General features: G+C 44.7%; 2 protein-coding genes across 3 annotated transcripts in view; both read left to right on the forward strand.

Moving 5' to 3' along the window:
- The first annotated feature begins 1442 nt into the window (after positions 1-1442).
- On the forward strand, positions 1443-14719 carry guf1 (GTP binding elongation factor GUF1). Of its 2 annotated transcripts, XM_060062183.1 has the most exons (17): positions 1443-1890; positions 2324-2435; positions 2831-2979; positions 3258-3338; positions 4259-4336; positions 4699-4782; positions 5278-5342; positions 5487-5690; positions 6008-6147; positions 7009-7132; positions 9791-9923; positions 10925-11068; positions 11627-11760; positions 11997-12098; positions 13895-14014; positions 14369-14405; positions 14504-14719. In XM_060062183.1, the coding sequence occupies exons 1-17, from the start codon at positions 1696-1698 to the stop codon at positions 14636-14638; spliced, it is 2037 nt and encodes a 678-aa protein (XP_059918166.1). In that variant the 5' UTR covers positions 1443-1695; the 3' UTR covers positions 14639-14719. The 2 variants fall into 2 exon arrangements, with proteins under 2 accessions (XP_059918166.1, XP_059918167.1); XM_060062184.1 differs by lacking the exons at positions 1443-1890; positions 2324-2435; positions 2831-2979; positions 3258-3338 and adding an exon at positions 3489-3520.
- A 607-nt stretch (positions 14720-15326) lies between these two features.
- The window catches only part of pigg (phosphatidylinositol glycan anchor biosynthesis class G), a 56020-nt gene continuing 47422 nt past the window's right edge, over positions 15327-23924 (forward strand). The window contains exons 1-4 of the mRNA XM_060062199.1: positions 15327-15759; positions 16289-16494; positions 20817-21026; positions 21704-21892. Of these exons, the coding sequence (XP_059918182.1) occupies positions 15606-15759; positions 16289-16494; positions 20817-21026; positions 21704-21892 (759 nt within the window). The 5' untranslated portion in view covers positions 15327-15605. The remainder of the gene's footprint in view (positions 15760-16288; positions 16495-20816; positions 21027-21703; positions 21893-23924) is intronic.

Here is a 23924-nt window from a genome sequence, read left to right on the forward strand (position 1 = left end):
TGTATTTGGTGCGGGCATTACTCACCATAACACAAAATCGACTCTCCGTTGATCCATGTTTTAAGGGTTTAGTCAATTAGTTAGCGGATACCACACATTTTTGTTGTGAAGATGTTTTGATTGGCTGAGACACTGGTCAGCCTGTCTGCTATTTAAGTTATTTTTCATGAAAAAAATTATAATAATATTGATCTCAGTACGCATACAACATATTTTCCTTATTTCCCATATTTCCCTCAGCAGACATCTGCAAGCTCTTCTCTGTAGCTATTTTAGTATGGGTAACATTATTTCAAGTAAACTGTTTGCCTATTTTGATAGTTTATCATACTTTGCATGTAGCTGAAGTTGTATATGTTATATATATATATATATATGTATATATATATATATATATATATATATATATATATATATATATATATATATATATATATATATATATATATATATATATATATATATACACACAGATATATACATTATTTATTTGTAAAGTCTATTTATTTAATTATTTATAAATAGTTTTTCTCAAGTCCTCCCAGAATACTTTAATAAACATTCCAGATAAATGATTGTTCAGGAAGTTTATGCTTGATTAATGTACCTGTCAATTGTTTCGAATAAACAAAATATCAAAATTCTTAAAAAAAATACATATTATTCTTCATACTAATATATATTATACTTCATAAAGACGCACATACCGGTCTACATACAGACATTACATTTTTACCTCACCCTATGAAGACCTTCATAGACTTATTATTATTTATTGTACGTAAGAAGTTAGCAAGCCAAGCTGACTCTTATTTTCCTTGTTTAGATTTTATGAAACTGAGATGCTGAAGGGTTGGACCACAAATCAAAGTGCTTATGAGGCAGTGGAAGCTCTCTTCATAATGTGTCCTCAGACCACCCCAGAACCAGTTAAGAGGCTGACCAGGGCGGCCTTACAGAAATCAATACTGATGGAGTCTGGCTTGCTTAATGCTGGGTATTATGATGTCTGAATGGCTCCAGTCTGACTCAAGTCATTTGGACGTAGCCTATTCAGTTTGTGATATTATAAATGTTAAGAATTTAATGTTTGATTCTTATTATAGATGCTATTGCCAGAAGGGATAGGATGGCTTTGAAATAGGGGCCTTAAATCTTTTCTATCTATTCTGCTTAAGGGAGCTTTGTTGTCGTAGCAACCGCAACCCATTTTTATCCCTCAGTTTGCCGGTTGTAGGCGGGATTTTCCAACTCACGAGCACCTAATATCTATCATTATTCGAGTATGATATGATACATGATATACATGAATTCATATTTATTATACTTCACACATACATCATATTTTACTCTCACATAAGGCTTTCGCACACCTTTCACATTTATATTTGACATGATTCTTGGCAATAACATAAGAATGTAAAACACCATTTCCCAGCATTCCTTGCTCGTAACCTCTCACCCCAAAATGGCGGCGCCCGGACAAATCGTGCAGCTATTATGACAGCGGGCACGAATTTTATAAAAATAAATACGTTTGCACAGTATTGCTTGGTCCATGTTTGAACATCAATTTCTCTGACTGTAACCAGTTTCTCTATGCAAATTGTCAAGTAGCTTAAAATTGATCTTCGTTCAAAGTGACTGTATTACTGCCACCGAGTCTGCTAGCCTGTGTAGGGTTTATTAACCTCAATGGCAACAATGGCGTTGTCTCATCTGAAACAGGGCTCTAAAACACCCTGGTTTAGACGCATTTTGGAGTTCAAAATGTACAAAAGGAAGATACAAGGCTACAGCATAACGCAGACAATGCTGAGACACCGATGGATGAAACATCTCCCCGTGTTCTCCAGCAGTGTGCAGCCGATCAGCACGCAGAGCGACAAGGTGATCCTGTCAGTAATCTGTATCGTTATCTGTCCTGGTCCAGACTTCTCTCAGGATCAATCTGTACCGTTAACTTTCCTGATTTAGACTTTTCTCAGGATCAATCTGTGCCGTTATTGTCCTGGTTGAGACTTCTCTCAAGGTCTTCCAGCTAAACACTCAATGGGACAGGGTCTGCTAGGATAATTCATACGCTCACTCCATGTCTAACTGCCCAATAAGCTCAAATATCCTTCCTACCTCACGAATAAACATTGAATGATTTCCCTCCCAATTTTACCATTTGCTTATCAAAGTCGTCCATGTCTGTTTGCTGGAAGACTATTGAGATAATCATGAGAGAACATGTGTTCATTGGTTATGCATAAAGAATAAGGTGCACTAGCCAGTGAATAGTTCATTTATTTATTCACAGGCTTCTTCTTTTTCTTAGGATGCTATTGATTTATCCAAGTTCCCTGTGGAAAGAATCAGAAATTTTAGCATCATTGCTCACATTGATCATGGAAAAAGCACCCTCGCTGACCGGCTGTTGGAGATAACAGGTGGGTTTACCTGCTGGGCAGACCGCTGTAGATTTATTATTAGCCAAGCCAACACACTCTTATTCACATGAAAATAGCTTGTTGGCAATTGGTTCGTTTTATTGTCAAAAACAAATCAACATTAAACAGATTGAAGCAAATTCATTACATACCAAACAAGCATTTGCAATATATTCAAACATATGTTAAGAGCAAGTTAGAAGTAACTAAGTTAGATCTTAGTCTTATCAGTGTTGTGTTGTATTGTTCTCCCTTTCAGTATTACTATTCACAATACCACTTTGACAGACATTGGGTTAAAGTCTTAGGAAGAAGCAATAGTGCAACAAATTTAATTACTCCTGTAAACCTGTACCTTGCTCAAAGTGAATGACTTTGATTTCATCCTGCAATAGGGGCAATAGTAACGACGGAGAAGAACAAGCAGGTGTTGGACAAGCTGCAGGTGGAGCGGGAGAGGGGCATCACAGTGAAGGCCCAGACGGCCTCCCTGTTCTACACCCACAAGGGACGTCGCTATCTCCTTAACCTCATTGATACACCGGTACGTCTGCCGCCTACACTGCTGAATCCATGTGTGGGCAGGATGGGTTAGAAGAAAAGGTACACAAGTCATTGAGTTATTCTGTCACTAGGTGGCAGCAACGTTAAGGAAATGAGATACAAGAAATGATTATTTGTGGGTTATAATTTCTGTTTTATCATCCGTCACAATTAAAAACAGAATCCACATTAAAAAGTTCACTATCAGAGGTATTTTTTGTATCATCAGATTTATGCTTCATGCATTGATGTTGAGTTTGATTATGTTGCTTTCCTCAGGGTCATGTTGACTTTAGTTATGAAGTGTCCAGATCGATATCTGCTTGCCAAGGTGTTCTATTGATTGTCGATGCCAACCAGGTACGTGCTGCCAACACACACACACACACACACACACACACACACACACACACACACACACACACACACACACACACACACACACACACACACACACACACACACACACACACACACCGACACACACACACACACCCTGACTGACTTGCCAAGGTGTTCTATTGATTGTCGATGCCAACCAGGTACCTGCTGCCAACACACACACACACACACACACACACACACACACACACACACACACACACTGACAGACTCACACACACACACACACACACTGACAGACTCACACACACACACACACACACACACACAGATAGACTCACACACACACAAACACACACACACACACACTGACAGACTCACCCCCACACACACACACACACACACACACACACACACACACACACACACACACACACACACACCTTGAAAGACAGACAGTCAGACAGACACACACACACACCCTGCCAGACAGACAGACAGACAGGCAAACACACACACACAACGTGACAGACAGACAAACAGACACACACACACATACACACACACACACACACACACACACACACACACACACACACACACACACACACACACACACACACACACACACACACACACACACTGACAGATAAAACACACTCACACCCTGACATACAGACACACTCCCACAAACACACACACCCTGACTGACAGACAGACAGACACACACAGACACACTCACACACGCACACACACACTGACAGACAAACACACTCACACACACACCCTGACATAGAGACACACTCACACACACATACACACCCTGACAGACAGACGCACACACAGACAGACAGACAGACAGACAGAGACACACACACACACAAACTATCGTGTCTATTGGATGTAGGGCGACATCATGTTGTGTTGATGCTTTGCAGGGCATTCAGGCCCAGACTGTGGCTAACTTCTACCTCGCTTTTGAGGCCGGGCTGACCATCATCCCTGTCATCAATAAGGTACTTCTAGCTACTTGACTATGAAAACTGTCAACCTTTGACATCCTTTCGTCATTTACTGAAATACGTCTCTTTCTATGTTACCTGGACAAAGGTTGCATTGTTGTTGTTGCCCGTTTGTTACACTACGGATCTTCATTGATCCCATTCTGATACCAAAGGAGCTTGCCTAAACTGCTGCAATATCTGAGTGGGGTGTTGCTATGCAGAAAATGTTAGGTTAATTTCGAACTACACATATTGTTGGAAGACCCATTCGTCTCAGTATAATTAAGCCAAATGCAGTATTGAAAACACAATGATGGCCTGCTACAACTGAATCAGGGGTTGTGTCTCAATGTTATGGATCTTCTTCTTTTCAGATCGATCTGAAAAACGCAGACCCAGAGAGGGTCGAGGCCCAGATCGAGAAGGTGTTTGACATTCCACGTGAGGAGTGTATACGGGTGCGTCGACAACGCGTGCAGCACTCCACCCCTCTGTGGTTTTCAGCGGGGGTTTGGTGATGAGATAGACAGAGAGCGCGTGGGCGAACAGCTCCTCTGCTTAGTCGACAGAGTGCACCTGCAGCCTTATCATCATCTCTGGCGCTGAAATAATCTGATCAAGGGAACTTTTAGCCTGTCAACAGAGCGATTGCGATGCAGGATCCATTGCACCGCATCACTTTACATTACAAAGGGAGCTGTCGGCTATGATAGGTCATTATCACTTCATCACTGGAATAGAATTACTTAAGACCTGGAAAAAATAGTTTTTGATGGGTTTTGATACCTTTAGTAGATTTTTTTGGAAAGGTCGTTTTTCTCCGTCTACCATTCCTAGGTGTTGCTTTAACGTGCTTTTATGTTTTACTGAATTATACTTTGACTCGAGAAGGTCAAACGGAGCTTCCGCCACTTTGAACATTTATTGTTAATATTATTTCACCTTTCCTTTAGATTTCAGCTAAACTTGGAACCAATGTTGACCGAGTGCTTCAGGAGGTCGTGGAGAGAGTCCCTGCGTGAGTTGCCTCCCTTATCCCATAAGTCCTTCCCTTGTATCCATTCTTTATTTATTGCTCATACTGTTGTAAACCAGGCAGACTGTGTGTGTGTGAACCCGGGTGAAAGCTCACATTTATCCTTTTCGTCCTGATCGACCGCAGGCCGACGGCCTCTAAGGACGACGTCTTCAAAGCGCTGGTGTTCGACTCGGGCTTCGACCACTACCGAGGGGTCGTGGCCAACGTGGCTGTGTTCGGGGGCCGGGTGCGGAAAGGCGACCGCATCGCTTCGGCGTTCCTTGGGAAGAGCTACGAGGTGCAGGAGCTGGGGCTTCTCCGGCCGCACGAGCAGCCCACAGACGGACTGTAAGCCCCCCCCCCCCCCCCCCGTCACTCCCTATCCCTGCTCGATAATCCTTCTCACTCTGGGAACAAGAGGCTATGTCTGAGCCAGACCGACCACACGAAGCACTTGATGAATAATGAATGTTTGTTTTTACAATTAGCGTGTCCATTTTAGAGCTACATTAAGTACAATGCAATGTGTTTATATTGGGGCCAGACCAGTGACGGGACATAAATCGCTAGATGACGGTAACCAGTCAATAGCCCCATTCATGTGTGTGTGTGTGTGTGTGTGTGTGTGTGTGTGTGTGTGTGTGTGTGTGTGTGTGTGTGTGTAGGTACGCCGGGCAGGTGGGCTACATGGTGGCGGGGATGAAGGACGTGAAGGAGGCTCAGATCGGGGACACGCTGTACCACCAGCAGCACCCCGTGGACGCCCTGCCCGGGTTCAAGCCCGCCAAGGCCATGGTGTTCGCCGGTGAGGGACGCACAGCTACGCTAACGCTCATCCCAACATAGGACATGGGATTTAGAATGCGATAAAGCAATCGCTGCATTAGGTGGTGAGCGCATGATGAGCTTGTGTTGTGATACTTGAATCTCAGACTTTAGATTAACATCCATGGTCTGATGGTAGATGAGGTCAGATCTGGGTAGAAGAGGTCTTGTGCTTCAAATTAGTTTTGAGAAATCCTGTTGCTTAGGTGGGGAGTTCTGCGTTACATGGTTGAATCCCTCCTGGTAACAAACTGACCTGTGGAACCACAACAAACTGGATATGACCACAACTCAAAGGACCGGATCCTCTTCCCATTGTCCATCCCTCCTTGGCCAGCAGCAAGCATAAACTTGGCCAGCCCAGGTGAAGCTTTCCTGGAGCCGGTGGGACGGCACTTTAAAAAGTCCTCTCAGGACACCAACGTCATCAGACTAAGTGTCTGTCAGGGTTTAAAATCAAACCCGCGCTGTAGACCTGCCAGTATAGAAATATTATTATTAAAGTCTTCTGAAAACTCCATCTTGCCAGTTGGGAATTAGTTTTCTCTTTGGAAGAATATGTCCGTCACAAATCAGGAATCAATGCCGACCCTTGCACATTCTTGTTTTTGGCCCGGGCACTTTAAACTTATCCCCCAGAGGTTAGGCCCTAGCATAGCCTAGCATAGCTATAGGCAAACTTCTAGCTCCGAAATCAAATGAAAACAATCCTGCGGTTCTTCAATGAATCACTTGACTCTCCCATGTCTAGCTCTCTCTCCTCTGTCTCCAATGACGCACAATCGTCTCTGTCTCTGAGTGTCTCTCTCCCGTGCCTCTCTGTCTCTGTATTGTAACCCAGGGATGTATCCCATGGACCAATCGGAGTACACCGGCCTCCGCAGCGCCATAGACAAACTGACGCTCAACGACTCCAGCGTCACGGTGCAGAAGGACAGCAGCATGGCCCTGGGAGCAGGCTGGAGGTACACGTTATATACACATGTATAGTATATAGCAGACCTGGGGGACTCGAGCCACATGACTTGACTCGAGTCAGACTCGAGTCGCAAATTTGAAGACTTGAGACTTGCTTGACTAACACTGATAAAAGACTAGTCTTGACTTTGATTTGGTCTTCATGACTTGAGACTTGACTTAGACTTGAGACAGATGACTCGAAATGACTTTTTAAAGTTAGATTAAAGGTTGGATATGGGATTTGCGATACGCCAGCAGATTTTGAAAATACACAACTCAAATGTTCCTCCTTCTACGCTGACTCTGACTCCACCCATTCCAAGTACATGGACGCGCATTCACGCACGAGCGCGAACACAGATGCGGGAGAGTGAGTTTAGGGTTGTCTTCTAGTGCTAGGTCCAAATGTGGATTAGCTAGTTAGCTAGCTCCAGTAGCTACCGCAGGATAACAACAAACAGAAGCTTGCTCTGGGTCACGAGCTTTGAGTACGTGCACGTGCACTTAGGGGTCACTTGCGGGGAGCGGGGGAGGGGGAGTGCAGTACGAGCGTTTGATTGACGTACTTACTGTCCAATGCCACTCGGTGGTTCTGAAAATCATTGGCTGGAGTTTTTCGAGCCCTGCCCGTTCCACAGATGATTGACTTGTTTAATTTTCATGTCAGTAGGCTACTTCTAACTCAGTGGCTGTAAGTGGGTTATGATAAGGATTTCAAGTAATTTTTCAAGTAAAATTACACCGTCAGAGCCAGAGTGTCAGACTGGGCTGTTCTCAGCATACCGCAAAAAAATTAAGAGGGTTCAAGTTCCAGTCCCCAAATTCAGTTGAACCACTACCTGGACATTTGTGATGGACAGAGCTGCCTTAAGTTTTGGGCCTATTCACATAATGGTTTTGGAATGTTTTGAATAGTTTGAGTTATTGTTAATGTTAAGACATTTTTATTGTTAATGTTGAAATAAAACTCAACTTATGAACCACTCTCTTTACTGATTTTTAAATGTGGAAACTGGGTTAGATCATCAGATTTTTGTATGACTTGACTTGTCACTTGCTTGATTCTCACCACAGTGACTTGGGACTTGCTTGAGACTTGAAGGTTATGACTTGAGACTTGCTTGTGACTTGCACATGAGTGACTTACCCCCACCTCTGGTATATAGTATACATTTACATTTATGGCATTTAACAGACGCTTCTATCCAAAGCGACTTACATAAGTCAATTTTTCAGAAGAAGGTGAAACAACAATATATCGCTGTCGGTACAGTAAGGATGTTCATAGAACCAAGTGCCAAGCACTAACAATCGCTTGGTTAACCAAGTACCCGTATACAACAGAGATTAGCTAGGATAAGATGCTACATTACTAAGTACTATAACTAAGTACGACATACATTAAGTGCCAAGACGTACACCATACAATAAGTAAGAGGGTTGGGAGGGGGTTGCCCTGCAGAGAATTGGTGAACTCTGACCAGGTGTATGTTACCACTGTGCTACTCATCAGTACTGTAACACGGATTACTATTGTACTGTACTCAAACTCTGAAGAAACACTGCTGAGATGTTGCCTTCAACCTGGATTAAACCCTGCTCATTGTCTACCTTCATTCATTCCATTACGACCTCATTTCAAAGCTGTCTTTGTTTAATGAGTAATACTCTTGCACAGGAAGGGATGTGGCTTACATCACCTCACAGCACTTCTACACAACTACATTAATACAAATGAAATCATCTTCAAATGCAAACTGCAAACATTATGCAATAGAAATTGCAATAACCTTCACCTTCCCCACGATGGTGCCATTTCATTGGATTATACTGCCTGGTTGCTTTGATTAAATAGTTAATAATAATCAGTATATGCAAATGCTTCCTCTTTACAAATGACACAGAGTTATGTTGATTAACACACACACACGCACACACCAGTGTTTCCCATACATAGACCAATGTGTGGCGCAACGCCACAGAATCGACACTGAGCGCCACAAATTGATTCCGCTTCTTTTTTTTTCCTGCGATTTTTAAATATCAACATCGTTCCGTTCATTCATCTCCTCTTAGCACTCTTTCTCCCTGACATTGTCGTGCACACATGCCTACACACATGAACACGCACACACAGAGACAAGCGCGCATTCATGCCAGCGGTGCGCGGGTGCACTTTAAACAGCGGATTCGCCCGCTCCTCCTCTCAACACGCCTGTCAAAGGGAAACCCGAAGCAGCGGGATATTTGGCACAGAGAAGACGGTCGGCCACCGTTTTACCAAAGTTCAGTATGATAGATTGTGCTCATAGATAACGTTGGTAATGCAGAAAACGATGCGATTAATAGGAAACACGGCCGCCAGAATAAGTGCCCCCTCCTCCCCCCCCCCCCCCCACTTCCCCCCTCAGAACTCCTCGTCTCTCTCTCTTTTGCTCTCTCACACACACACACACAAACGTGCACACAAACGTGCGCGCACACACACACACACACACACACACACACACACACACACACACACACACACACACACACACACACTTCAAAGACGCCCGCAGGGCAAGTGGTAGTTTTACCAGAAAATCCAGAGAATCACGTAGAATTTTAACAATGAGCCAATAAATGAACCTCCCTGTCTCCCCAAACCCCCGTCCCTCTAGGCTGGGCTTCCTTGGTCTGCTCCACATGGAGGTGTTCAACCAGAGGCTGGAGCAGGAGTACAACGCCAACGTGGTGGTGACGGCCCCCACCGTGCCCTACAAGGCCAGGCTGTCGTCAGCCAGACTCATCAAGGTAGGGATCCTGGTAGAGCCAGGCTCCTATGGACCTGTATCGAGCTGTCAGGGATGCGCTGTGCTGTTTGACGGGCAGTGCGGCGTTCCCCCTGCTGCTGTCAGCTCTTCCTATTCCCGTGGACAGACAGCCAGAGAGTGAGAGGGAGACAGCAGTGCAGTGGTGCTCTGAGCCGGCGCCAGACCCCCGCCTCAGCCAGTTTGGCATTTAGAAGCCTCGGAACTGGACGCAATTACTTGGACAATTTATGCATTTCTATGCTTGTTTTTACAAGGCAATAAACCAAAACGGTTTCACACAAAGTGTCCTGGGGAAAAGAGCAGTATCTGAAGCACTCAAATGATGTAAAATTCTAAATTGCACCTTGCAGAATCTGGAATATACATCCACTTATTGCCACCAGGCCGAGCAAGAAGAAAATGTATTCCATCAAATTGGATAACAAGGTTTCCCAGTGAGTCCAATCAAATATGTAATGACATTAATACAGTAAACTAATTAGATAGTATAAAATATAACAATTATATAAGGTCACTTACAATCGTTTATTTTTTTTTAATGTTCCTTTAGGCCAAATTTAAGCGCTATTATTTGAGTGTAATTTTTCAGAAATGCCATAGTCATCCTTCAGCTGTTAGTGAGTGAACATCGATGTGGGAACATCTGTTTCAAGTTGCGCCCCCCTATCTGAGTATGCGCTTCTTTCGACTTCAGACCGTGCCAGGCTAATTTCAGACCAATCAGTGATCTCCATCCTGACTGCAATCCATCTTGCCTGTCAATCACATCAGCGCACACGTAATCATCTTAACGGCAGGGAAACGTTTCAAAATGCTGCTCTTTTACACTCTTTTCTGCTCTCTCTCTCTCTACCACTCTCAGATATTAAAGCACCTCTGAGTCTATGGCTGTGAACTTCTCTCCCTTGTTTTTAACAGGCTGGTTGATGGATGCTGTTCATCTAAGGGAGGGATTTGCTTCGTGTCCTGTTTTGTCCTCAGGAGCACGGTAGCGAGGAGATCACCATCGTGAACCCGGCTCAGTTCCCGGAGCGTTCAGTGGTCTCGGAGTACCTGGAGCCCATGGTGGTGGGAACCATCCTCACCCCGGACACCTTCACCGGACAGATCATGAGCCTCTGCCTGGTACACTGCGATACGGACATGTTACAATACCTTTATGACATCCCTCCGCACAAAGGGCAAGGGAACAACTCAAATGAACAGGGGAGAAACCTTGAGAAGGAACATAGAAAGAGGGATCCCTCCGTCCAGGAATGGGTAGGAGTGTGATGGCTGCATTAAGGGACAGAATGTAATGGTAGCATAACAAGAATAACAAACTAAACACAAATAGAAAATAGTAGCTGAGTGAGAGCTACAGATATTGGGGAGAAAATATTAGTGGGCTGTGTTGTTGTGCTAAAGCTACAACAATTAAACTTCTTGGACATATTGCCCAAGTTTATGAAACAAGTTTATGCGACAAAAATAAAGTCCTTAACATGTAGTGTTGTTGTTTTTTCATTTTCCTTTGGCATTTTTAATTGATTTCTTTCGTTTTTCGATACGTAGGCCTATTGTGTAGAAAAGGAGATGCATCCATTCAAAAAACGTACACTCATACACTTATTGATGATATTGTTAATATAACTACTAAATGAGCAACAATTAACAACCTCTCTCTGTCCTTCTGTGTCGCAGAATCGCAGAGCGACCCAGGAGAATATGTTGTACATCGATGAGCATCGAGTTATGATGAAGTACATCTTTCCTTTGAATGAAATCGTGGTGGATTTCTACGATCTCCTCAAGTCCTTGTCGTCCGGTTATGCCAGGTAATGGGACAATCTGGTGGAGAAACATAATACACGTTTGGATTATATGTGAAGGGAATAAAATATGGTCAGCATTGTTTACTGTGGAAACTGTAACTGTAGCTGACGGTAACTGAGTTAAGGACGAGTTGAACACACCTGTTATTAACTCAACATTAATACCTGAACCCAAAGCTTTGCTATGGGATTTTTATTGTCTTATCGATGAGGATGAGTCTTTGTGTTCCCCTCCACAGCTTTGATTATGAGAATGCAGGCTACCAGGCTGCTGATCTGATCAAGATGGATATTCTGCTGAATGGGAAATCTGTAGAGGAGCTCACCATGATTGTGCACAGGTACTTCTTCCGTTTTAGATTATGTATAAAAATACATTGTCTTATAGGATGTTGCATAAAAATCCCCCCAAAAAATCCCATATAAATATTTTATTGATAAAGCTATGGGTTTTTCCTGAATCTGTTTTTATGCTTTCAGTTTCTCAAAATCATTAATTTCCAATATTTAAAAAATTAATTGTCAGAATATATATATATATATATATATATATATATATATATATATATATATATAAAACACGTTGGCTAAATGTAATTGACTTAAATAGGGAGATTTTTTTATTTTTATATATATATATAATATATAACACATTGCCTAATGTAATTTACTTAAATTAAGAGAAAGTGAAACATGTTAATTTAATGCATAACACGTTGGCTAAATGTAATGGAGTTAAGTAAAGAGAAAACAAAACTGTGTATATAATATATAACACATTGGCTTAATGTAATTGACTTAAGTAAAGACAAAACATGTTAATATAATATATAACACGTTGGCTAAATGTAATTGAATTGAATAAGCATAAACCAACCACATTAATATAATGGGATTGTGTAGAACATGGTGCCTTATGGGGCACTCACACACCAAGATGGGCGGAGAGCTTTCCTTCTTTAACCTTCCCTCCACAAGGACGTTCTCACTAAGATGCTTGCAAAAAAAAAGTGGGATGGGCCAATCTGTATTTAATGTATTACCCTAGCCGCTAAGCTAATTGAAGGGCACTACACTAGGCCAGCAGCGGCCTGCTCCCTGAAGCCTGGCCAATCACACCTCCCGGTCCGCTGCTCGTTTCTAGGCGACGTGCCAATCACGCCGCAGTCTGTCTCTTTACAGGCGGATGCCAGAGCTGTCAAAAGTTATGATACGTGACCAGCAGGCACAAGCAAGGCCAGGACGCCCGGTTAAGCAGAGTAGATCCTTTTAGAGGGGCCCTTTGCTTTGAGATGTTCCACCATGTCTTTGGTTCAGACATGGTGGGAGTTGAAGACGTGCTCTTCAAGGGCTGGGAAATGATTATTTTTTTCACTGAATATCTTTGATTGGCATCGTGATGTAATCAATGAAGATGACAGCTTATCATGACCGCCAGATTTTAAGTCTGATTGAATGACGGCAGAATAATAAACCATTATCTCATAATCAGGGGAGTAAAGCACATTCAGTTCCTCTTGAATGCTCATAGATCCCATATAATGCTTTTTGAGGGTTAATAATTGCATTTGGGGGTACTATTAGGATGATTTTATGCCTCTATGTAAGAAATACCCCTTATTATTCTCACACAGGTCATTTCTGCAGAACCAATTTCAGCATCTTTCAAAAACGGTCTGATTTGTATCATGTCGCTTTAAAGCCCCCCTCCCGGGTAGCCCAGTCTGCTTTGATTGGTCAGCACGTACGCTCTGTCGCGATAGGTCGAATGCTTTTTTTTCCGCGTGTGTCAGCAAAATCAGAAGTTCTAAACATAGCAGGTAGCCGGGAGGTACAACTTCTGCACAGATGCAAAGTTTAAGCAAAACGGGCTGTTTCACACACTTATTGAGGGGAGTTCTCGGTCGGTGCGAGACTCCCCCTGGCTCGGACTTATATTTTTCTAGCTAACCAGAGGTAAAACATGTATACAAATGGCATAGAACAGTCTAAAGCAAAGGGAAAAGTCGTAAAAGCATGATATCATCCCTTTAAGGATGACTTGGGGTTTTCGAGGAAAGGAGGATTCCAAGTTGATCACAAGAGCTTCTTTCTCCATATCATACATCATACCTTTTATTTGGTTCTAAATCCCCAGACAGAGGGCCTACAGCATGGGCAAGGCCATGTGTGAGCGTCTCAAAGGCTCCATACCCAGGCAGATGTTTGAGATCGCTGTCCAAGCAGCCATCGGGAGTAAGGTCATCGCCAGAGAGACGTGAGAGACAAGATCTGGGGTTTGGGCGAGAAGTAGTGTGTTTCGGACAGGACGTCCTGAAGAAGTCTGTTTTTAAAATTGTCAGGAAATAGATAGATCAATAACAACTTTATTAATCCTTTGTTAATCCTTTGTTACTACAGCCCAGCAGCAGTGGAAAGTACAGGATAAGATACAATAAAATAAAAATAAAATAGATTCTAAAGTAAATGCTTAAGTAAATAGACAGATATGACTGTAATAATAAGACTGTCACATATTCTGGAAAACTAAATACAGTAGCTATTTTTTATTACAATATATTGTGAGATATTGTGTTAAATCCATACATTTGGTTTTGTGTCTTGTTTTTAGGATAAAGCCGTTTAGAAAGAACGTCCTCGCCAAATGTGTAAGTAGAACCGAAAAGGCATCTTTCGGAAACCTTTGAACCTTGAGGCGCTCCGGGCCGTTTAAAGACGTTGTCTTTGCGTGTGTTTGTGTCCGCAGTATGGCGGGGACATCACCCGCAAGCTGAAGCTGCTCAAGAGGCAAGCGGAGGGCAAGAAGAAGATGCGGCGCATCGGGAACATTGACGTTCCCAAAGACGCCTTCATCAACGTCCTCAAGAGGACCGACAAGTAGACTCACGCTCTGAGGGGCTTAATTATGGAAGACCAGAGGGAGCGTCTCTGACCCCAATAAATGACTATACTGCTGCTACAATGTGTGTGATGTGTGCTCCTTCCACTGTCCCCGGACGTTTGGGAGTTGAATACAAGGAGGTTGAAGAGATGGTTGAAGAGATTTAACCTTCTCTGACAAATCTACCTATTGTAAGTCGGTTTGGATAAAAGCGTCTGCTAAATGCAAATGTAAATGAATACAACTCGCTTGTCCAACCATTGGTGGTTTAAAATTCATCCATACTAGTAACCCTATTTTTTTATAAAGGGATACGTTTTTTGGGCTGAAACTGGACGATTGAGAAATAAAAGATTATTACATGTTATTTCTTTATATTGTGATAAATCTTCGTGTTGAGTAGGAAAGAGGGTTAAACATGCTGGAATAACTGAATATATAAGTCACCTGACAAGCTCAGAGGGATTTTTTTTTTATGCACTATGAGACTGATATAATTATCCTAAAGAAAACATTTCTATAATCAAATTGGCCTTGATCATCAATCATAGGAATATATTTTTCGATTATTAATTATTATTAATTCAGGTGTGACAAACAATGATGCAAACTTCCAGTAGTGTGCCCTGTACAGCCAGTTCATAAACCTATTCGCTGGAGACGGGACGCGCGCACTGGTTCTGTTTGAGTCTAAACACCATCCGTAGTTGCAGAGTACCCGGAAGCAGCTCATAACATTTGGATAAAGCTTAATCTCAATGCTTGCTCCTTATTTAATCTCGGCCGCAAACCTATTATTTCACCTAGTAGAACGCCGTTCGTTTCGATTTCTAATATGCCGTTTATTCATATAAATATGGGAAATTATTTAATTGACATTTGTATATAGTCTGCAGACATTTCATTGCCTCTTGCTAGCTGACCACATCTCTTCTTTAAACCTCCTCACTACGAGTCAAACGTCAACATGAAGATCCGAACGTCTGTGTTCACTTCGTTCATAATGATGGCCCAGGTTTTGGGCATTGCACTCTTCCTACGGGGCTTCTTCCCTGTGCCGGTGAAGTCCTCCGTCTCAGCCAAGAACAAGCTGTCAGACCTGCCCGCCGAGCCCCTGACAGGTGGGTGACACCTTCATACCGCCTGCTCCTCATCTCTTGTCCTAAACCCTAATGCATCACAGTCTACCTGCCTCTCATCTCTGGTCTGAGACCCTAATGCATCACAGTCTACCTGCCTCTCATCTCTGTTCTGAGACCCTATGTATTACTGCTCCTCATCTCTGCTCTGAAACCCTAATGCATCACAGTCCTGCACCTCATCTCCGCTCTTTGCATATTGCATCTGCTGTCAACGACCAATAAAAACAGCCATGATATGATGTGTTTTGGGTCGGCATGTGGCTTGGGAGGTAGGGCGGGTTGGCTGGTAACCAGATGGATGCTAGTTCGATCCCTGGCTCCTCCAAGCCGAGTGTTGAGGTGTCCCTGAGCAAGACACCTCACCCTGAATGCTCCCGACGAGCTGGCTGTCGCCTTGCATTGTTGACTCCGCCGTCAGTGTGTGAATGTGTGTATGAATGGTTGAAAGTCGCTTTGGCCACTGGTTAGAAAAGCGCAGTATAAATGCAGTCCATCCATCCGTTTGCAGGTGGTCCGCACAACTCATCCCGGCTCCCAGACCCGCTGTTCAAGAGGGTGGTCATCATGTTGGTGGACGCGCTCCGGGAGGACTTTGTGTTCGGACCCAACGGACGGGGGAACATGCCCTACACAAGCCACCTCGTTGAGCGGGGGTCAACACACAGCTTTGTGGCGAAGGCGAGACCCCCCACGGTCACCATGCCTCGCATTAAGGTGAGAGGAGGCTGTTGGGTGAGGAGACCCATTTCGAAGGCTTACGTCTTCTGCTTGTAGACAAGTCATGAAATTAATATCCACATTCAGAGCAGACAGATATGGGGCCACGATGACCCTCAAGAAATCTCATGAGGGCAGTTTTAATATGAATCTCCAAATTGAGGGCAACACCTTGCATTAAACCATGCTTTAAATTGGCCATGAGGAACTCATTTGCTGACTACTGCCCCTGAATATGCACTTCCAAGAAGCTCAGACTACTCTCCCCGACACTACCTAATATACCTAGCATATCTCCCGCAAACTTCAGAAAAGCAATGTCTGTGTCTTGTATTTCATATACCGTGGTCAAGATATCAGATATTTTCTTAATGTGGATCATGTTAGGGATCATATATTTCAGGCAAATATGTCAGCTGTTTATTTACCCCCTGCTAGACTTTTGACCACAGAATGTGTGAAAAGATTTTCAGTATTGAAGAGCATATCTCTTTTTTCCCAAAGACAATTGAACAGGTGGATTCACTGACACAAACAGAGCCAGTGAGTTCTGCCAGAGCAAAGTTGTTGAGGCATGTTGTCAAGGGAGAAAGGTTAGCTGGATAGACACAACCTTCCAGAAAACACAAGAGCCCTCGTTTGAAGTGTAGAGACAGCTTAGGGCCCCGAAGACATCAGGAGCTGAACTTTGACACTGGAGTGTTAGTCTATGGCTCAGTATCCATGGCAGCATGCAGGAGAATGAGAGGGGCATGTACAGTATATGACAGGTTTGTAGGGGAGCAAGCAGTAACAGATGAATCACACTGTGTGGTGTTCAGATTAAAGGGCAGTGTAGAGCAGAAGCAGACAAACGCATTATTGAACACATTTTCATTGCAAGAATTCCTTGCAGATTTGCAGTCATTTTAACAACGACTATATGAACGACCCGGGACCACACTGTCTGTTTGTACAGTGTTGCCACTGCACACAGCGGTGTCATATTGACCATGTCATGTCAACCTTTTCGATTGTATTGCTTTATGAATGTCTGAAGTCATATTGCAAACATTTTCCAAAAGTAATCATGATACAGTCTTCTACTAGGCTAGCAGTTCTCCAGTGTGGGATCCCCTGGATCAGATCAATATTCACAGCATTGCTCAACATGCTTCAGTGGTATTGAGGGAGTCCTTCATCATGTGCATCTGAGTGGGAGAGGAGGAGTCGGCGCCCCGGCCCCCCCCTCTCCCCAGACAACAGGATCCTTAATGCCCTACAGAGAGGTATTAATGGCCCCATTAGACGCCCTGTCAACGCAGGCTATTCAAATCATGTCTCACAAGGCTATTTATCGTACATGCTAATGCGTTGATCACAAGCTAAAAAAAAGCTGATGACACACTGAAGATGCTGAATCAGCCGTAAAATTATTCCCTTCTACTCGTGCGACCCTTAAAAAAGGCTTAAATTAAATGCACTGAAGGTAAAAGTAAGACAAGAATCACCTTGTTTATTGCAGAATGGATTTCTCACACATTGGATGGTTGTCACATTATTGTTGAATGTTTGTTTAAGCGATAACAGACATACTATTAAGCCTAAAAGATTGCGTTCATCTTCCTTTATTGCTGCCCTTAAACACTGAAGATGGGTTATAAAAAGCCAAATTGCAATTTTATGGTTCGTCAGCAGGGGGCGATGTAGATTACAGCCATGTCACCATGAGCGCTATCATTTTATCACTGCATTGCACCCAGTTAACTGGTATGACACAGCTAACTAATCCAAATCTCTTTAGACATCATGGTCATTACATTAAGAATATGTCTGGCTCTCGGGTTCAATTTGTTTCCAGCTCGCACAGTGTGCTGCAGTACTGTACAATGAACCACTGCAGCCTATATATACATCTGCCCTAGAACATTCATCACAGTCTGTAGATTAAGTGGTTGCTATTTCTGAGATGCCGCTGTCCTATGGCCTGCCATTAGATGACATATTTTCAAAAGTGTGTCTTCTCCAGCCAATAGAGGAAGACAACAAAGGGAGGTTCCTCAGTGCTCAACATCTGCCAAGCACTCAGACTCAAGTGGAAAGTTTCTTAGAGAAGAGTTGGCTTCATCAATGTCTCCTTAAGCATAGTTTCAAACACTTTATTACCATATTATGGGGATATACTGGGAAGTATGCATCCCAAAATAAAAACAAACCTTGAGCTCATATTTTTCTGGAGAAATGTTGTTCTGCAACCCTTTATTAATGCCGCAACTGCCGCATGAATATGATGTGCCCTTCGATTTCTCTCCAGAGCCAAACATACTTCCTGTTTTAGTTTGGTCTTTTATAATAAAGACCATGACAATCATATAATAATTCAAAACTGGAATTCCAGATCCACCAGGTACATTACTACCAGGTGTATTTGTGTTATATTCTGGCCTATTTTACAAAGGATTCCAGTCTAAAGTTGTCAACTTATGTTGGAATGGAAGACTAGGCAATCTAATCAGAGAGCCTTTACAAGACAATTCAGAAAACCAAAGTCTCTTGATTTATATGTATCCCAACTAGGCCTGCACGATAAATCGTTATAAAATCGCGATCTCGAATCACACCCCCTTTTTTTTTTTTTGTAAGCCTTAATAAACAGGTGGGCAGAGTTGGTTCAGTAGTTATAAAAGGGCAGCAATTAAAGACAATCTGCTGCTTTATTTACAAAATAAATCATTCTGTTTTTGATACTGCACTTTAATCAGTTATAAAGGGCCATATGAAACGCAACGTGCTAGAGGTGCCAAAAAATGATGTTTGGTTCTGCCATTTAAATTTTTTGGTTATGGTTCATGTGTGCGATAAAAAAGACATTTCGTGAGAAAAAAATCGTGGCAGAGAATCGTGATATCAATTCTGAGCTAAAAAAATCGTGCTTCATATTTCTCCCCGAATCGTGCAGGCCTGATCCCAACCCTGTGGCTTAGTTAGTATGTTGATGGCCGCCAGATCTCCATGCGTGTCCCTGTGCGGTTGGTGGATCGAGGGGAGCATAACTTCTATCAGAGATGCCGACTTGTTTTTCTGCTTTTGAAATTTTCGTCCCGTTGTTGATTTATTTATTAATTCATTTTAATGACATGTTTGTCTGTGTACAGTCAGTGAGATTGCAGTATGCTAATCTGTCATTAATATAGGTCAACTGAATGACTGTAAAAAAATGTGGTTGTTTTCAGATGGGGACAGGCTTAGGTTTCTTCTCCTGGTCTGGTCTAATAGACCAGGAGGCAGGTCCACTACCATGCACCTATCTCGGTTAATCTGAACTCTCCTGCAGGAGAAATCACTTATTAACATTGTTTTTTAACAAACGTTGTGGATAGTGCATTTAATGAAGTTGTAACTCCATGAATAAGGTCTTGTCAAGGTTAAGAGAAGGTGCCACACTGGGTTAATCTGATCAGCCTACTTTAAAGGACAACTCGGTCAATATGTGGGCATGTTTGTTAGCAAACAATAAAAATGGAAGGCAATTCATTTAGTGCTAATTTAATCGCTTAGGCTTGCTGTTCTGGGAATTCCAGGTGTGAACGTGGGAAATGAAGGAATCTTTAAGTACAGCCTAGTTTGTTAGCAGCGTAGACAGAAACAATCTGAAACAATCTGAACGACACCAACCGAAGCATCTGCCAGCATATGCTAATCACCACCATAAAGCAGCCCCCGTTCCGATAAGCAGAGCAGGTTAACACCTGGGGGGGGGGGGGCAGGCGTCTTCTCTGTGTGCTTCTCTGGAATGATCCGAACACCTTTGTGCCCCCCCCCCCCCCACCCCCCCCAGCACAACAAGCCGTCCACGACTCCCAAATTGGCCAATTGTTTCCCCTGTCAGTCCAGCCGGTGGTGTTTGCATGGGGGAGAGGGGGAGGGTGATGGCAGGAGATGTAGTTGTTGTGTAGCGGCTTGTTTTATTTAGCGTGTCGTGACGCAAGCCCAAGCAATTGGTACATCTTGTTGGCAGCAAACGTGTGCCAGTAATCCTTGTCATGTTTGATGCGACGGCTGGGTTTGCGGGGACATGCTAGATGCTTTTTAGTGATTACTTGCGTCTTGTTTGCAGCAACCGGTGCCAGTGCTGCTTGTCATGCTCGGTACGTTTTGCTGGGTTCGCTAGTACATGCAGGATGCTTTTAGTGATTACATTAACCCAAAGGCAATTTTCAACACAGTGCTTAGTCAGCTCAATAGGCTTTGAAAAGACATTAAAGTGGGGGCCCCTCTGGTCCATAGATTCAACTGACATCAGGGTGTCGTCCCCCCCCCCCCCCCCCTCCCCCCTCCAGGCCCTCACCACGGGCAGCATCCCGGGCTTCATCGACGTGGTCATGAACCTGAACTCTCCGGCGCTGCTGGAGGACAACCTGCTCTGGCAGGCCCAGGCGGCGGGCAAGAGGATGATCTTCTACGGCGACGACACCTGGCTGCGCCTCTTCCCCAAGCTGTTCATGGAGCGCGACGGCACCACCTCCTTCTTCGTGTCCGACTACACCGAGGTAAGGGGTCGAAAGTAGCTCAGGAGGTAGAGCGGCTTGACTGGTAAGCGGACGGTTGCTAGTTCAATCCCTGGCTCCTCCATAGCCGAGTGTCGAGGTGTCCCTGAGCAAGACGCCTCGCCCTCACTGCTCCTGACGAGCTGGCTGTCGCCCCGCATTGGTCGACTCCGCTGTTGGTGTGGGAATGAATTGTAATGGTTGCTTTGGATAAAAGCGGCAGCAGCATCCCCTAAATGTTATGTAAAATGTAGGGTCTCCTGGCTCGTTCGTCGTAGCGAGTGAATGTGTTCAGGAACGTAGGTCTTTGTTATTCTATTGCTTTCAAAGCCTGATTGCTTTCGCTCCTGTCTGACTGAATTCCGCCACTCGAGAGATTACTGGGAATCAACGTCCACTGACTGTCGCGTACAACACAATTTTTGCAAATGAAGACTTTGCATGATGTCTTCATTGCAGTCATCCTCATCGCCGTGTGTCCAGAGTGTTCCTCGGGTATTCGGACAGAGCCTTCACCTTTGCATCGCCGATGTCATCCTGCTCGGTGACTCAGGCTGTCTGGCTCTGGACTGACGTGCACGAGCCTGAGTCACCCAACACCTCCACCTTGGTGTCCACTGCTTCTAACCCGTTTTCTCCCCTCCCTGGGGGTCCGCCCGCCCGTCCGTCCGTCTGTCCAGGTGGACAACAACGTGACCCGGCACCTGGACAGCACCCTGAAGCGGGACGACTGGGACGTCCTGATCCTGCACTACCTGGGCCTGGACCACATCGGGCACGTGAGCGGGCCCCGCAGCCCCCTGGTCCGGCCCAAGCTGCTGGAGATGGACGACGTGCTGAAGAAGATCCACGGCGCGCTCGTCTCTAAGGTGAACCCTCCCCCCCTCCCCCTCCCCCGGCCACACGCCGCTCCTCATCAACAGAAACACATCTGAGTGAATAAGAAGAGGTCTTAGCAAGGGTCGGGGACGGGGAATATCGGGAGGACCTGTGGTTGCCTCTCTGGTTTATATATTCAAGTCCAAACAACACCGCCTGTGTTATTTATTCCGCAATGTCCCTTTGAAACTAATCATTTTTTACTCTGTACTACTAGGTGTCTGTGTGTGTGTGTGTGTGTGTGCGTGTGCGTGTGTGCGCGCCCGTGCGCGTGAGTGCGTACATAGGTGTCTTTGTGCGGGCCGATATTTTTTGAATGTGAAATCGGGTAAAACATGTGGTGAGAGCAGATGCCGTCTCACTGTCTGTCAGCTCACGTTTGGTCATGCAAACGTGAGTCCACACATCTCACCGTCTTACATCTCCCCTCCGCCGGGCCTGTGAACCAGAGCGGGGAAATGGAGAGCGAGAGAAACAAGGCGAGGGTTTCCTTTTAGCGAGCCACAGCAAGGCATCCATGAAAACAGTTTTTGTCAATTGAAACACAGAAACACAAAACAATTACAATAAAGTAGTAGTGCGATGGAAGCTACTTTGGAGGAAGTTGTGAGCAGTTGCATCGGGTGTTGTAGCTCATGTCGGGGTTGGGTGGGATGCTTCGGCGACGGCAAAGGGAATAGCTCGGTTCTGCTTCCAGGCCAAATGCACGGCTGTTCCGCCAGCGATCCGTTTGACGGAACCCCCGCCGCTCCAGCAACATGTGCGGCGGGCGCGTCCCTACTTTAGTGTGGAGCCAGGGCTGACCTAAATATGGATAAACCCGGCGGGAGCTTCAGACGCGCTCTCAAAAAGAAAAGGAAAAAAAAGCGCAGAGGTAAAACTGGCGTGTTGCTTGGGCTTTTTAATTATTTTTTTTACCCTGATGAGGGATGAGCTCTCAGGCCGGTGCTGGCGTCTTACACCCAGCCGAGCCGCGGCGCGCAGTCTTCTCCCTTTTGTGGAGTCCGTCTCAATGAGGCGGCTGGTATCTCAGCCTCTTCCCAGAGTTACAAAAGAGCTGCCGGATCCGTCCCTGCACAGCAGCGAGGTGTAGGCATTCAGAGGCTGGCTTTCAGAGAGGTGTGTGTGTGTGTGTGTGTGTGTGTGTGTGTGTGTGTGTGTGTGTGTGTGTGTGTGTGTGTGTGTGTGTGTGTGTGTGTGTGTGTGTGTGTGTGTGTGTGTGTGTGTGTGTGTGTGTGTGTGTGTGTGTGTGTTTGGACGTGTATGGCTGTACCTGCAGTGCAGACTATCGCACTCTCCCCCATTAAAATCCTCAAAAGGTGGAAGAGGATGCTTCACTCAGTAGGCTCCAAACGTCTGGTCTGGTGCAACACACGGCGTCAGCTGTATTAAAGTCTGGATGCGGCCGGGGAGCTGGGCCCCACCTGCACAACACCTGTACCGCGGTCACGATGAGCTGGGTCTGCAGAAAAACACTTGTTTCTGCACATGCCTTTTTTTTTTTGGGGTTTCTGTCATTGTGGAACAACACTATTCCCCGGGGGAACTGAGCTGTGCAGCATTAGTACACGGAAACATGGATGGATGAGAGAGGAGGCTGTCCGTGGGGGGGAACGCGCAGGCCTGCAGCGGTAGGGTAATAAATCCCGATCTGAATCACCCATTGTTATGTACTGTGTGGATGGCTCGGTTAAAAAAGCTTCCACGTGAACCGAAGGAAAGCGTCTCCCATGAGCCGGCTCCTCGTGGCTTTCATCTCGGAGAGCAGGAGTCGACTTTTGCACTATTCATAGCGAGGAGGCTGGGTGTTGTTGTGGCGTCTGAGGACGCCCGCAGCGAGGGATCTCCCCTGGGCCGTCCCAGAGGTCAGCGACTAGATCTAGGACAGAGCTCCTACCCACGCTGTCTTTTTCTCTCTGTTCGTCTCTCTGCTTCGTTGAAAGTATGGTCATGAACTGACTTCAAATCAATCGCAGTCGTGACCCAGTCACATGTTCCCCCTGACATGGAACCCCTCTCTGC

The sequence above is a fragment of the Gadus macrocephalus genome, chromosome 10 (assembly GCF_031168955.1).
Source record: "Gadus macrocephalus chromosome 10, ASM3116895v1".
NCBI classification, from domain to species: domain Eukaryota; kingdom Metazoa; phylum Chordata; class Actinopteri; order Gadiformes; family Gadidae; genus Gadus; species Gadus macrocephalus.

What these genes read in the sequence shown, in the direction of transcription:
- guf1 (XM_060062183.1), top strand. Translation starts at nt 1,696, where the DNA reads ATGGCAACAATGGCGTTGTCTCATCTGAAACAGGGCTCTAAAACACCC. An exon ending in CGTCAGCCAGACTCATCAAG is followed by an intron (nt 9,924 to 10,924) that starts GTAGGGATCCTG and finishes TTTTGTCCTCAG; the next exon opens with GAGCACGGTAGCGAGGAGAT. An exon ending in AGAACGTCCTCGCCAAATGT is followed by an intron (nt 14,406 to 14,503) that starts GTAAGTAGAACC and finishes TTGTGTCCGCAG; the next exon opens with TATGGCGGGGACATCACCCG.